Source organism: Cygnus olor, chromosome 5 (assembly GCF_009769625.2).
Source record: "Cygnus olor isolate bCygOlo1 chromosome 5, bCygOlo1.pri.v2, whole genome shotgun sequence".
NCBI lineage: Eukaryota > Metazoa > Chordata > Aves > Anseriformes > Anatidae > Cygnus > Cygnus olor.
The window spans coordinates 33,802,831-33,819,165 of NC_049173.1; the positions used below are offsets into that span (position 1 = coordinate 33,802,831).

The 16,335-nt window shown below is 38.5% G+C and overlaps 1 protein-coding gene across 1 annotated transcript in view; it reads right to left on the reverse strand.

The window, feature by feature from the left end:
- Positions 1–16,335, reverse strand: part of LTK (leukocyte receptor tyrosine kinase) — a 161,832-nt gene that overhangs the window by 96,684 nt on the left and 48,813 nt on the right. Inside the window, 1 exon segment of the mRNA XM_040557797.1 lies at positions 15,731–15,875. Coding sequence (XP_040413731.1) covers positions 15,731–15,800 — 70 coding nt within the window. The 5' untranslated portion in view covers positions 15,801–15,875.

The window sequence follows — 16,335 nt, forward strand, 5'->3', positions numbered from 1 at the left end:
ATTTTTACATAAAAGCCTTCTATAAACAAAAGTTTGAATAAGAAAATATTAAAACAGTTTGACTCATTTGAATCTCTCAACATGAACTAACCGGTGCACACATAAACCTCCTGTATATAACAGCTCAAAACTTAGCCCATCTTATAAAGCATTTTATTGTTACCTCATCAGCATTTTTTTCACTAAAATTAACGCAAGATGAACATTTCTCTCTAGTCACACATCCACCATAGATACAGTTCTACACACCAGCCCAGCCAGTGCACACCCAATCTCACATACAAACGGGCTGAAGACATGGGCCCTCTGTATCTGTTATGGACTCCGGGGGTGGGAGAGGAATGCTTCTGAAACATCACTGAAGAGGGACATCCTTTTCTCCAGCTTTGATCTAATGGACCAATTAGGAACTGTAAAACTATGTAATACTGACAGAAAGATGGACTTCTATGGATGACCACAAGACATTTTCTTCAGCTTTAAAGTAACAGTACACACACCTCACTACCAGATTTCTTCCTTTACCACTTCTGTCTTTCCTCTTGACATAGTTTACTAGATCCCAGCGCTTGCCCTCATGTCCTCCCTTACCACTGGACTCCCATACATATATCCTCCCATTTTTCACTGTATTTCAAAGGATCCTCAACATTGCAATGTTTGTGACTTAAAAAGAAGTCACAGCCTTTTTTATTTCAAGGTACCTTCCCAGTGCTTGACTTTCAGAGTTCTTTGAATTGCATATCCAGACTGGGCACAGTATCTGTAGATAAAATGTAATTTGCACAATAAAGGACCATGAGCCTATCTCCCAAGTCAGATTTCAAGGATCATTTGGTGCTATTCTGGTTGGGCCTATTAACTGAAAATACTGAAAGCACTACTGTGTCTGTATGCTACTTTAACCCAGCAGAGTTAGGCACAAGAACAAAATAAGTGAGTTCTTCCATGAAGAAGCAGAAGAGAATGCAGCCCCCCTCCCCTCCACTCTTGGCATGCTCTTTTCTAGACAAAGGGATACACAAATCAGTAAAGGTTTGCGTAAGTGAGATAGATGTGTTCATTTATTTTAAGGTCCATGAATCTGTTCTCAGTTGGTTTATGACAAAATGAGGTATTCCTATGTGTGTCTTCATGCATGTGTAGACTGATTAAACTTCAACCAGCTTACATTCACTTTATAAACCAGGCCAGCTCAATCTTGAGATGTAGACAAACTCAGGGAGAGGGAGAAAATCTTTTTGGACTTCTGAAAACAGTTTGATGGAAAAATGCAAGGGACACGTGTTAGCCAGGAATGGGGCATTCACCATTGCCATGCTGATATACCATTCTACGCCCACACCCCACAGCCATGCTGGCCATTTTACTCCTAAACCTTCTGTCAACCTTCCCATAACCATAACTGCTTCTCCAGCTGAAATTAAACATAAGCTATCCTATCCCATGATGGCTCTATTACAACTATTAGGAAGGGCTATAAAGAGAAACTTGACAAAATGCCTCTACTAATATTATCTCAAGAACTGTGGTTATACTCCAATAGTTAAAGTTCTGAGCAATGACATAAACATGAGTGCGTTTCAGGAAAGGGGCTTGAGGTTTGCCCAGGGTGTATGTTGTGCTGTAATTTTGCAAATAGTTTGCACTCCCCACCCAGAGGCAAGAGCACAACATCCGGCCAAGCACAACCCAGTTTTTCATAGGGAAGAGGACTGGCCTCTCCCTTCCATTAAGCTCAAGTAATCAAAGGAGAATAAGCCCATATGAAGACTCAAAGCAATGCTGGTGTTTAAAATGAAAAGGAAATTCTCCCACACATTCATCTGGTGGCTTTTTTTCACCACCTTCCCAGTCATCTCCCAAGAACTGAGGCTAGGGTGCTACCTCAGCCTCAGAATGACTGTGACATTGCCCCGACACAGAACAACGCACATTGATACACTGAATCCTTTTCTGTTTGTTGTGTTGTGTGCTGATTTTTTTTCCTGTTTTCTCTAACTTCATGAATTTTCTTATAGAGTCTTGATTTTTACACCAAAATGAGTTCTGACCTCCTCCAGTGTTTTGATGTGCCTAAAATTCTCAGTGGATGGGAACTCTCGAACTACCCTTTTAGGGTACAGGTCATTAGAAATGCATATACCAGCCAGTAAAACAAAAGAGAGAGAAGTGGACCTGTAAATTCCCTCATCATCAGGACCTTGGGCTTTCCAAATAAGGAAGGAAATATAAAGCCACTCTGAGAATCTACTCCAGGAAAGCTTCCTCAGTTCCTCAGTGGAAACACAAGTGGTTTTTAAAATAGTTGACTGCAGAGCTGACCATAATAACCCCGTGAGACAAACCACCCCCATGTGAAGATCATGACAGCAGCTACACAGTTAAACGCTCAGTATCCAAGTCTCTCCCTGGGCGATTGAGATTATTTTTGGCAGAAAACTGGACAGAGATTGTAAAATGTACGCTTGTTTTCATCTAGCTCTTTTCTTGCTCTCTCTGAAACACACCTTTTATTTTATTTTAAATCTCTGCTCTAATGCAATCATGCTTCAAATTACAGACTTGGAGATACAGCGATTATAATGACTGTTCCTTACACTAACCTTGCTCCCATGTTGAAAGTCATTCCACCAAAAGCACATGGATGATACTTAGCAGCTCTCTATGAGACCACATGGCACAAGAACGTAGGCTGTGGGGACACATGGCTCTGCTTTGGGCCCCCCTTTGGTGGTAAAGCACCCTTCTCCCAATGGGAGTAACAGGACAGAAAAAGCCTGAAACCAATAACTCTGTGCTATGCCTTGGCATTCAATTGTAAATAGAACTAAACGACAAAACCTGCTTAAAAACTGATGTCCCAGCATATCTTAATGTAAACTAAAATATATACATGTTCAGAAAGAGCAAACTCTAGCTCCCCAAAACCTGTTTGTCTCATCTCCTCCTCTGTCTGGAAGCAATATGATTTGTTGCACAGAGAAATACAAAAGTGTCTTCTGATCCTTGTCTAAGGATCAAGATGATGTTCCTTGCTCTGCACTGGGGTTACCATTGTAACTTCACTTCTCTGGAAAGTTCAGCACGTCCTCTTCAGCATGTCTCTCCTAATTTTTATAACAAGATTTTCACCACAGTGCACATACAGTAAGTGTGTTCCACTCCTACCTTCCATTGATGCTTGTATGCATGCTGCCACTTTCCAACTTCTCTCCTACTACTGCAGCTTCCTTCCTAACAACTCCCTCCTTCTCTCCTACTATGATTTCATTCCTTTTGCTGTGTTTCAGAACCAAAGCGGCACAAAGATTCCTTTCAAAACTCAGCCTGAGCACCACTTTTTAGGTGGGATGTCATAACACCATCTTTCATAGTCCTGGTACCTTCTTTCCCTTATCCCTCTCCTTGGACAAAGTATCTCCTCCAAAATACACCTTTTCCTGTAAGTAACCTTCATGACTCCTAGAGCATTACTTTCTCCCATCTCTTCAGCATAGTCCCAAAGAAAGCAATCCTGTAATCACAGAGCCAAAACGGTACAGGGGTAGAGCTGTTAATTTCATGTTGAACCTTAATACAATGACAGAGCCTGATTCCAGCATAAGAGCGTCGGTCAGCTCAAGCCTTTCTAAAACTACAGATCACCTATTCATTTCAGAGAACAAAATTTACTTAGAATCAATAACCATCAAAATTTATCTGCCCACATCACCCACTTTATGGATGTTTGATACCGGTATTTTCCTCCCCAGCTCCTTTCTCTGCACAGTTTTGAAACCTAATGCTTTCCCGTTTTCAAAGGTAAAAGAGAATGGGGAAAGGAATAAGTCAGAGTCCCCCGGGCATCAGAGGGAGTTTGTACCACAGGGAGGTGGGGGCAGGAGCAGGGTACTTACCCACTGCGGCGACCCACAGCCCAACCAGGCTCATGGCTGAGTGGGGCCGGGTGCGCGGCTCTTTCTGCCAGCTCCGCAGGAGCTCTGAGGCTGGGCTTGGGCTCGGGCTGCTTCGGAGGAGAATTCCCACCTCCTGCTCAGGAAGGCTCTCATGGGTCCTAGAGCCGTCGCTTTCTTCCACCCGCCCTTTCCTTCCTCCTCCTCTTCCTCCCTTTTTGCATACCGCTGCTGCACGATCAGCAAATCCGTACGGCAGTTGCTTCAGACATTAACACATCCATCTGTAAATTTTTTAGGCATTAGTATTCACTAGGAGAAGCTGAATTCAGCATCTTCCTGGGCTGTTTCCCCTTCTTAGCCTTCCCTTGCAGCTGCCTCGATGATGCCCAGAGACGCCTGCACCAAACTCGGTTGTACTTAAGATCACTCCCTAGGCGTGAAAGGCCGTTCATTGACTGCTCTGAAAGAGTAATTGGACCCCGTTACACAAGGCGGATGGCCATACCCACACCTCTCTTCCCTTAACTTCACTCGTAACCACTTGCTCCTGAGCAAGACAGCCTCAGTCGGTGAGAGATGCAACAGGGACCTGCAAGCGCAGCAGGTGTAGGTGCTCTGCCTCAAAGCTTTGTGCCTTCCCTCTTTAATCACTTTACTTGCTAAACTCCTTTTTCCTCTCGTCCATCAGCATTTCAATGACATTAGTTCGCCTTCAATCTGTTCACGTTAGTTCTTCCTTCGCAGCAAGTATATTGTAAAACAGCTATTCTTTTTATAATCAGAATGTATTATTTCTGATTTAATTCTCCACATAGACACCCTTGATCTGGATGAGGAGCACCTTAGTCCAATTTATTGTGGACGTGGACCAAAATAATTCAGGTTGGAAACTTGTGAATTTAACAGGGAGTACCTGAGTCTGAATAAAATACCATTCACACTGTAGGCACTGGAGAAATTTGGAGCTGACATGAATTAAACCCCTGATAGACCAGTATGTCTGACACTTTCAAGGTAGAGACCTGCCTTCCATTTTTAATTATGATTCATAGATTAAATTACATATTTAGTGAATTTACTTAACCTCCTGTGATTCTTTCACTGATACCTATGAGCACCATGCATCGTTCAAAGGTAGAATTTGCTTTTGTACTGTAATCATATATTTGTATCTCTGAATTTGCTCTTTGTTCAGCAATGCATTGTTATCTCCAACAGATTTAGAGAGGCATATTTCTGAATGTGGCCTGGGTGATTTGGAGGAAAACATTCTGAGGCTCTCCCCTGCTGCCACACCAATTACAAAAGTATAGTAACAAGGCAGACAAACATTATTGGTTGTTTATTAACTAAGTTGGCACGAACTGTCACCCAAGCAAAGCAATAGAGCAAGAATAGTGTATGTTCCTAAGACAAATAAAATAAAATAAAACATTAAAAATAAGGCTGCCAGCTTTCCATCTTTTCATAAATAACTTTCTTGGCTGAGGCTCTGGAACTGCAAAGCAGGTAATTTTTTACTCCAATTGGTACAAAAGTAGAGGCAACTCAGGAATTTCTAGTTTCCTAAACTCTCCTATGAACAGAAAGGTAAAAAAAAAAACAAAAAAACAAAAAAAAAACCAACTGTATCTGCAAGGAACTGCTAGCAGCAGAGACAGACAAAATAGCATTGTTTCTGACAATACTCAGTTTTAAAGCAATTCATATTTTCCATGGTTTTCAGTTAGTTTGGCCAACACACATGAATTCTGAGGCTCAATTCACAAACGTGAGGCATTCTGTAAAAGTGAAATAGATGCATGTGATGCTTTTAAGCAGAGAGTAAAACCAGAGGAGAAGGTGACTAATCTAAGAGCAACTGGCTCATTAGCCAATTTTGAGGGTTTGAGTCCTGTCTCAGAAAAGTAAACCTTGGTCTACTGGAATTCTGCAGTTAATCCTTGGCAAGGTTAGTCACATCTGTCAAGCAAAGGAAGTAAACCCAATCCAGAGAAAAACTGGTATTAAAGGGAATCAAAGATTTTAAATATAAGAACAGGGCATGGAAAAAAAATGCTACACAAGAAAAAACACAAGAAGCTATGCATAGTGCAAAGACAATGAAAGTCAAACCAATGCCCAACATTTGGAAACAGGCCTGTGAACTACAGGCAAACGGCACTTGCCAACAGCTTGCAAGTGGTCAAAAGCATGCACAGCAAGATGCAAAACCACCATCAAAAAAGGGAATGACAGCAACACCACTAATTCAAAGGAAATCTCTGTAGAAGTAATTAAGAGCAATGGACAATGCTGCATCAGCAGAGAACCGAACTGTCAGTCTGAAAGCAACTGTGACGATTACATGCTTTTAAATTGGGCACTGATGCACAAGCTAGAGCACTGCCAGAATCTGGATACTAGCAACTGAGAAAACGTACAAATCTTAAATAATGACCGTCTCTGGCTCAGCAAACCAGGAACAACCTACTGGAGCTCAGGAGAGGGAACCTGGTATGCTTATCCTATTCTTACGTTTCTCTGAAGACATCCATTATCATCCACTGTTGCAAACACAATGCAGAAAACAGCACTGAACTTTGATCTAACCCTGTAAGGGTGTTACTATGTTTTTAAGGTTTACAATAACAGAGTTATCTTCTTTAACAATACTAAATTCATGAATACTGGGGGAGATGCCTTTGCATGAACACCAGATGAAGCTATGCCATTGTCCACATAAAAATGTGTCAGGTCCTTACAGACTCCAAAAGTATGCACTCCCTTGCCAGTTACGGGTCCAAAACAACTAAAAATAGTAAAAAGATCTCAAAACCATTCAGAACCGGGTTGCAAGTTCCCCATGGTGGGGACAAGACAAGTTCTAACAAGATACTACCAAGAAAATTCCACAGAACTGAACAGAGATGAGGTGGAAGCACTTGACCACAGAGCAAGCAGAGCTCCAGCAATGGCATCTAGTCACTGCCAAAAAAAAAAAAAAAAAAAAAAAAGGATGGAGTTTTCACTTGCATATACACGAAGGCAAATTTTAAAGAGTGGAAAGTATTCCCCATATATCACTGGACAGGTGATTGATAGCAAATGTATTTCTGCTTGGGATGAAAAGCAGAACAAATGCTAATATAGCTTCAACATCTTCTTTGGGAGATACTGTTCTCATTTGGGCTGTATTTGATACCAAAGGCACTTCAAAGAAAGATACAGCACATTTCAGAAAGTATATATGGTACAAAAGTCTGTATTGTGACATTTTGATCAAGGAAAAATATGAGAAAAATGTAGAGACTTCAGAAATCTTGCATGGAAAACAAGCTGTAGGGCAAAAGCTAAACAAATACCATGCAAATTCCTTATGATGGAAATAAAATCCTGCAAAACAAAGCCAATATGGCGATATGATCTAGACTAGCCACACTAAGATAAAGGAGTACAGACTCATGTGAAACATGAGGTATGTAAAGAAATGTGTGATCAGTCAACCTGCCTCAGCTTCCCGAATGCTATTCTACAAAACTGTCTAACAGACATAGGCTTTAGCTGTTACAGAAACATCTGGAAAACTTAAGGCATTAATCAAAGATGGCCCAACCTAGAGATACAATATCTAAGAGCATAATTAAGTTGTCCTCGGATGATTCTACTGAGAATACTGGTAATTATTTCAGAGTTGTATAGTCAGATTTGGAGAGCAGTCATGTAAAAGAAATTGGGTGTTAGCACACATAAATAAAGAAAGAAGCTTTGGCTTTTCTCCACAGCCATTAAAACTTCACATCTTCATGCATGGAAGAACTGTGTGAGCTGAAACTGATCATAAAACTCTTTACAGCCTAAGGGACCTGGCAATTCTCACCCTAACCTTTCTCACAAACAAAAAGACTAAAAAAAATATTTTAGTTTCAAATATATGATTGCAATGTTGCATAAAAACTAAGTGAGATGTGATGATAGTTACACACATGCTATTTGGAATACTTGATAAAAAAACAATGAAGCAAAAATACCCAGAACTAAATTTTATATGTTAAACACACAAGCTCTTCAAAAAAAATATCTATCTGGTATCATAAAAAATGAAGATATCTGTGGCAGAAAATATCTGTGGCCACTGCCACAGATAATGCTAGTTGCTCCAAACAGTAACAGCTAATAGAGTGGCTTTACCTTGAAATAATAATAGGTAATAAGGAGTTAAATTTAATTGTTAAATAGGATTTTGTTTCACTGCATCAGAAATCCTCTGACATTAGAGAAAAAATATTTAAAAGGACACATCATAATATAAATATATCATAATATAAAAATATTTAAAAGCACAGAATCATTTAGGGACTTAAAATCTAAGAGGAAGACCAATGATATTTTACAACAGCTTCAAATAATCAGCAAGTTTGAGGAAATTGTTAGAGGTTGTTCCACATGCCAGAAGTATAGGTAAAGACATGGGTGGTAAAAACAGGGGGAGGGGGGGGAAATAATAAATAGATACCCCCAGAGCAAAGCATGCAGAGTTTTGCCACTGCTGGCTGGGAGAAAACCAATTTACTTGTGTCCCAAGACTATCAAATTCATTCCCACATAGAATATAACATACCTAAATAGTCATTTGTGCACATCAGTACCATCCTTACTGTATTTTACAGTACCTGCATTAGTAACGTCTGACAACAAGACACCTTTAAAGAATATGAGTTGCAGCAATTTGCAGTGAAGTACGTATGAGGCATGTCACTACAGCTCCCCATTATTTCCAGTACAACAGGTTGGTAGGAAGTGGCATCAAAATAATAAAGCACCTACTAATGAAAAAAGACAGAATCCATATTCAGCACTGCTAAATCGGAGCATGGCACCCGCAAAGCATGGTTTGTCATGCGCTGACATTTCGTTGAATGGAAATCTGAAACAAGAGTGCCTGTGCTGCTAGAAATGGATGTCAAGAGCCCTTGGAGACTTGCAGGTACCTAAGGAGACAGATGAGGAAAAACAGTAATCCAAAAATGACTTGGAGTACCTGGAGCTCCTGACATTTGCTCAAGACATAAAGCTTGTAACCATGAAGACAAAACAGCAGAAAGTCAGCTAAGAGAGTTCCACAGTCATGGGAGTGTGTCACACAAGAAAACCAATGAAGAAAAAGGCCACTCTGTGAGTCAGTTTCTTAGCCATGTAACAATGCCAGGAAATTGCACTTTCTGAATTGCCTGGTGTATACAATTAGAATTAATGAGCCCATCAGCATCTGACAATATATATGACCAAAACATACTAAGAGCTTGCGGATGCAAAAGTGCTCTTTTTTCAATAGCACCTTAGGCTCTCAGACCACCTGAATGACACACCGGTTCTTTCTTAGGCCCTGGATTTAAATCACAGCTCATCTACCATGGCAGTGGCTGGACCATCTGCTCTTGAAGCAACATCATGAGACTGATATGGGAGAAAAGAAGGCACTTGCTGTTTCCTGTGTAAAAATATTTGTGCTGATTTATCAGCACACATCTAAAATAGAATAATACACTATCTCCTTGAGTGTTCTCATAACAGCAAGAAAAATTAATTAAGAACATATAAAAACATAAAGAATATGCTGCAATTAAATGGTATTAATATTGTTAATGAATTATTGTTTATACTGATAAATATTAATTCTATCTATGGAAGATTCAACACCATCTACAAATTAATGAAAAATGAGAATGAATAACTACTTCCAGCTTACTGCCTAGGACATATATGCAAAGTAAGCAGTAGATAAGCTATCGTTTGACCTTGAAGCAGAAAATACATCATATTTGCTCATTTACCAAAAGAGTGTCAGAGTTAAAGACTTCAATTTGTCAGCTTTACATACATGCAGATGTTGAGGTGCATCCCTGAAGATGGTTATCTTTATACCCTGCAGTTTAAAAGGTACTGAAATACTTCTCAGTAATTAAGATGTATTTTCATCATGTTGGGTGAGCATAACTTAGTTGCAACCCTTATGGTTGTATTTTTTTGTTTTGTATTGTTTTTAAGAAAAATGAAGATGAGGAACAATGGAAAGACTTTTAATGCTAACTGCTAGTTATGTTTGTTTTTTTTTTAAAGAAACAGTCAAGACCTGCTGTAAAACCATTTAAACAAGCAGACAGTGGCTATAGTGACTATAAACAAAATTGGCATTTGATTAGCAACATTGCCCAAGTGATCTTATTGGCTGACAATGTGGATTATGCAGATTAAATGAATTCAAAGAGAATTCTTATTACATTTTTTCCCCATGATATAGTCACAGAATTTCATGCAAGTGTACACTATTATTCAGTCAGTCATTTCTATAACCGGTCCTATTACTCTTCAAGTATTTCATGTACATCTCTGACAGTTGCAGATGATGTAGTGTCATCACCTTCCCATGTTAATTTATTGGAAGGGGGGGTTGCATATTTCCAACATTCCAACCCTCTTATCTTATCTATTGTTCCAGCTTTGGGTATTCTTGAATTGAATCCATATGTTATTACTTAAGCAGGTAAGTGTCATTCCTTTCAACTAAATTCCAGGCTGGTAAATGTTAACACTGTGCTGGCTTAAACATCGTTTATGCTTCTCTCACAGTATGCTAAAAACATTCTTTAAGTTAATCCTAAAATTAGAAAAAAAAAAGGATCTTGTGGGCACTAAAGTTCATGACATAATGCATTCTTAGACAGGCAAGTTAAATTAAAGATTAATGGGAAATTGGTTTTATTTTTAAAAATAGATTAATATTCTGCATTCAAATTCTAGTTCTGTTAAATTTCAGTATTTGATTTTTAAAGAGAGAATAACATTTATTCAAGCTGATGTTTGCCAATCTAAAAAATAAATTTAAGATTATACTTCAATTCATATGTTCAATATTTATACCTGAAGGCAATAAAAATAAACACCTGAAAAATAAATGCTATGCTAGAGGAATTAGTATTTCCTTTCAATGTTCTTCAAGGTATAGCACTATGTTTCATTTATTTTACGTCATTTCCACCAAAAACTTACATCAGTCCCTTATCCTTCAGGAGAGTGTTAACACAGACTTTAAACCCCCTACATGTCTTATTAAAGCTCATGTTTTTAGTCTCAATCCATTCCTTTAGGTCTAAAGACACTTTCGGCTCCTATACTGAAAAGCTGAAAAGTTCTTCTTGTTGACTAATGGATTTTATTACATATTAAAAAAAAAAAAAAACAGTTAAAAAAAAGTAAACAGCTGATCAAAATGATATCTATTAGTTCAGATTTTCTCAGTGAGAACATCAATAGCAAAGTACCAGCAGTAGTACAGATGTACAGTAGTTGTGTGCCTGGGTTCACAGTACCACATAAGGCTGATGTCCTAAGTGCCTACAAGTCCAGCTTGGAGACAAACGACAGAAACAGCCTCTTCTCTCTCTACCTCTCCATTAGAAGTATGCCTGCCTGTCTGCTTCTCACGAATAGAAAAAAACACATAACAATGAGCGCGACTGATCCTTACGTCCAAGGAAAAAAACGTTCTTGCTTCCATCTGCTGATCTGAGACCAAAAGACAGAAAAGGACTTTCTACTGATGGAAGTAAAAAGGACAGGAAGAGAGAGAAAGGATTTCATAAACTTGATGTTTTGAGCTGGTCATGTGGCAAAGTGGTTTGTAATTGCACACTGTTCTAAGAAATCAAGGCTTACACTGATTTTTTTTTATTAGTATTTTTTTTAAATAATGGTCAACCACTACCATGCCTGAATTCCCACAGAAATTCTTCTGACATTTCATTTCTGGGCTGTGAGGAGGCAACAGGCCACTTCACTCTTAGGTGTGTGGCTCAGTACTTGTAACTGAGTCGTACGCACTCAATCTCAGCCAGCCAATCAACTCAATCAGCCATGCCATTATGTGCATTGTTGAGCCAGGAAACAGATGTGGCAGATCATCTGTATTCACTGCCTCCTTTTCTGAGGATCAACATACAGCCTAGCAGAAAATAGTAAGGGCAGGGCCTACTTAGCCCTTGCCAGCTCCTTGCAACTCCTACCCCTGGAGCTACAGCAAAAGGTCTAGCAGTGATGCTGACCTGGTACTATTTATTTATTTATTTATTTTGAGGGTGCCTTTGAGGTGGCTCTTGGAGATCTCTTGAACATCCTTCCTCAAACCAGTTGCTGCAGCAGCTTTGGCAACACACACACGTCCCTCTAGGTCCTTACAAGCTTTTCCCTCTAGAGTTTAATGCAGCTGTTATTACATTAAGCAGCTATCGTAACAATAGCTGCTACTCAGACTGCTCATTAGTCACCTTCTAATGATATTATAGAGTCCACTGCATAAACATGAAAACATGCATTTTTAAAGATCTCATTTCTTGGCTGGGGTCTTTCAAAAGCTTTTATTTCCTCTGTTTCTCTTCCTCCTAGTTCTGACAATAGGAAGATATATTCGTAGTCCTCAAGAACTTTGGCATTTAAACAAGAGGGGTAGGAAAATGCACTGTTCTTTCTTGTCCCTTAGAAGGGGAACCTGAAGCACAGAGAGATAAGCATCCAAGTTTTAAAGGCATTTAGACACCTAGACAAGCAGATGACTATTTACAGAAGCAGTCCCATTAAAATGCAGTGTTTTTTAATGACCTTCACAGATTAGTATGGTCATGAAAATGCTTTCACCTATACTGAGAATTAATCCCTTGCAGAGATGGTCTTGAATCTTGTTGTCTGTGGTCTTGGCTTCACCAGACTTCCTTGGGGTCAGCTAAGTATCTAGGCTATATGAGCAGATATGCAACAGTGAATAAAATGCATTTACAATATTTTAAGATTGTTTTCATTTCTAACTGATAGAAACACTAAATCTCCTAATACCACTATGCAAGATTAATCTAAACACAGTTAATGCTAGCAGACCAGATCTTATCCTGTTGACATGTAAAATACCGTATTTTATAGAGGGCAGATGAAAGAGGCAATCCTGATACTATTTTTGAAAAGAAGAAAAAGTGCAATCCTAAGAGGGAGACATTTGCTAAGGATTTATCTGGCCCAATCTTTCCTATTTCATTTAACATGCTTTTAGTTAATTAGCTCAGAATGTCTAGTAACATAATGGAAACTATTGAACCAGTTAGCATGAAACGAGTTTGAAATTGTCTACACCACAATTAAGGGATTCCCATACAACCCAGCTGCTGCCATTTTTTTGGTCGTTTATTTTTAATTCACTGAACCTCTTATGATTTCTTTTAATTTTGTTGTTTTTTCCCCCTTCTTCCTCTATCTTATTATTTAATTCTTATCACAGTCTTATGAATTGGTGTCAGTGAGTATAGATTGGTAGTCTTTACCGTTGACTTTGGAATGCCCAAATCTTTAGCATTCAAAATATTGCCACATGAAACATCTTCAAAGTAACAAGAGGCTTGATGATCACAGAACTGCTTCAGCTTGTCAAAGTCTTGGGCAAGTCCCACGACACTGGTAATCAGATCTACTCTCCAAGTTGTTTCTAATTCAAAGAACTGATGCTTGCAGTACTTTCGTTCTTCCATTTCAGAAAGAGGTTCATAAGCCCAGAAAAAGCAATGCCTTACAATTTTCTTCCTGAAGTTTTACAATGAAAAGGGTCTCTACTTAGTTTCAGCTTATGACTACACAGATCAAAGGAAATCCTGAAGAACCATATAAATATAGAAGAGAGGGTTGATGTTTTACACAGTCTGACTTCTTTTCAGATAGTGCACAATGGCAGGACACAAAAAATGTTGTGTTTCAGAAGCTGGATATAAGGGTGACAAGGTTGATAATAAGGTGAGATGCATCTTTTACTTGACCAAATTTAAAGCTAAAAAAAAAAATGATTCTATTTGCAATGAAATATATTTTCAATGCTTTTCATCTCCATGAGTTTGGGACTGAATCAAAGGCCTTCTTGCAGGCTAACCAAGCAATTTCTAGGTTCTTTTTCTGCACTCAGAATTCCTCTTAAGACAGCTTAAAAAGTGATGCTAAGTTGGCTTGCATAGCAAATAACAGGAAACCCACTCAGTTCAGTTCCCTACTAATTTTTTTCCCCTGCTCCCTCCCCCCCACCCCCGCCCCAAATTTTGTAACATACAGTCTCTCTCCCATTTATTTGTATTTGTATTTTTAAATATATATATATATATATATATATATATATATATATAAATAAAACATAGTGTTGAGGAGCCCTAGACTTCTTCTGTGTTACCTGTTATACAGACAGCTTTTTCTTACTTCTTTCCTTCTGGATTTTTTAAAATTTGTCTATTTACCCTCCATCTCCTTTTCTACTTAAGCTTTTATCATTCATTCATTTGGATACTTATTTCCTAACCTCTTCACCATTCCTCACTTTTTCATTTGAAATATTTTAAACAAATTCTTACACTCTCAATTACAAACAAACTAACATTCTATCATTTATCTAATATCTGGTGCTTTCCACTGAGGGAACTCAAAACATTTGACAAGCAAAAGATCATTTTTCTTAAGTCTTCATTATGTGCCACAGAAAGAAATTTAGGCAAAAGCCCTGCTATTGTCATAGTGGTCTAAAAGATTCCCACTGGTCTTTATTTGGAGCAGGACACCTAATTTCTAGCTAGAAGCAATTTTGGAGCCAGTTTTACATTTTCATCATGACATCATTCCTTCTTCACAGATTTTTGTAATTATTTTTGTAAATTAAAGCCCACTCTGGAATAAGCATTTTACAGAACACAGTCTAATGTCTTTAGATGATATTAACTGACATTGCTGCACCAACAAACACTGTGGTGATTTACATGAAGCCTTTGATGATCCCATCCCAATACAGTGGCACCTGCAACTCTGACTAAGCATCTAACAAAATTAGACAGAAATTTTGGATTAAAAGCTTGAGAACTTAGGAACTTCAGGACAAACCATGACACAGAGAGAAATTCCTGTTTTGAACACTGAACTATTCCAACTTAATAGTACATATAGAGAAACAGATTAAAGAAATAAACATGAATAAATGATGCAAGGTAGAATTATAAATTCAAGCTAAGGAATGCAACCAAAAACAATAACAGCTGCTGTCATTCTATCTGACCGCATTCTGTTCAGTACACAAGTACACTGAAATATGTTGATTTAAAGAGGTAAAAGCAGCCAGGCAGCCACTAAGCAACACTGTGCTAAGTGAGGTAGGAAAAAAAAAAATCCAGGCTGCATAAATGAAGGCCAGGTACATCCACGACAGATGTGGTATAGCCCATCACATTTGTATGCACAACACTTGAATTACACAAGATTTCTGGTAGTTGGTTGTCACAGAGCTGTCAGTATTTCATTGACATTGGACTGAATGACACAGATCTCCAGACTGATGTAGAATCGCTGTTTTTATGGCTGCTGGGAACACCCATGTTCCCTTCAATGAGGAGCAACACTTAGCAGCAGTGTCTAGTAAACTACAAGCTGTATCCCGTGACTCTATGCTGATGCTGTTAAGAAGGAGCTAGTCGCTCAGTTTCAAGATCAAAATCCTAACTCTTTTGCTCAACTTTATACTTTGGTGTTATTAAAACTCTACCAAAGCCTTACTTATGAGCCCCCCTTAAGGACCTGTTTCTCGCTTGGGAGAAACTGCCCTATCTGATCATGTATTATTGTCTGTAGATCCCGATTCTTGAGTTCAATTATGCATAAAAAAAAAGAGATGGTTTATTTAAAATAATTGTAAAAATGAAGATTGGGATGGAATATAAATGACTGACAGTTGATGCATCTGTCTTTGGCTACACACACAATTCATTCAGTAGAAACTTTCAGGCACCCACCTTCTTTTCCATGACAATTCTGTAATTGCCGACATTCTCCAGGTGAGCTGCAGTCACTGACCACTGTCATCCTCCACACTGCAGGCCTTCAGCTGTCAAAGACAATGACATTGTCTGCATATCTTTCCTAAACCAATGGAGAAACCTGAAAATGTGTGGAAAATTGGCTATTAGGACGGATTATCATTACATATTCCTACAGTAAGTCATTACAAACAACCTGGTGTCTTTTCTGAATTATAAGAGACACCTGTAATTACTTTTATATTTCAAGTGACTGGCAAACATAACAACATATGTTTATACTTTACATGCCTATTTTACCAAAATGAGATGCTCAAACTCAATAAAATTCCAGAATTTTCTAACATGCCAGGAAAAGACTTAAGTGTCAAAAAGAAAATGTAGCTGGCCATAAGGCCAACTTCTGTTGTAACTTCTGTTTTTTTTCATGATTTTCTATTCAACTTCATTTTCAGATAATATTGTAGGAAATGTGTGTTAAGGCTTGTTTTTGCTTTGCACAGAATAATCAATCACAGTCTTTCTCAAAAGCTGTGAATGTAAAGCAAGAAACCATTTGGCCAAGAGTCAAATACTCAACA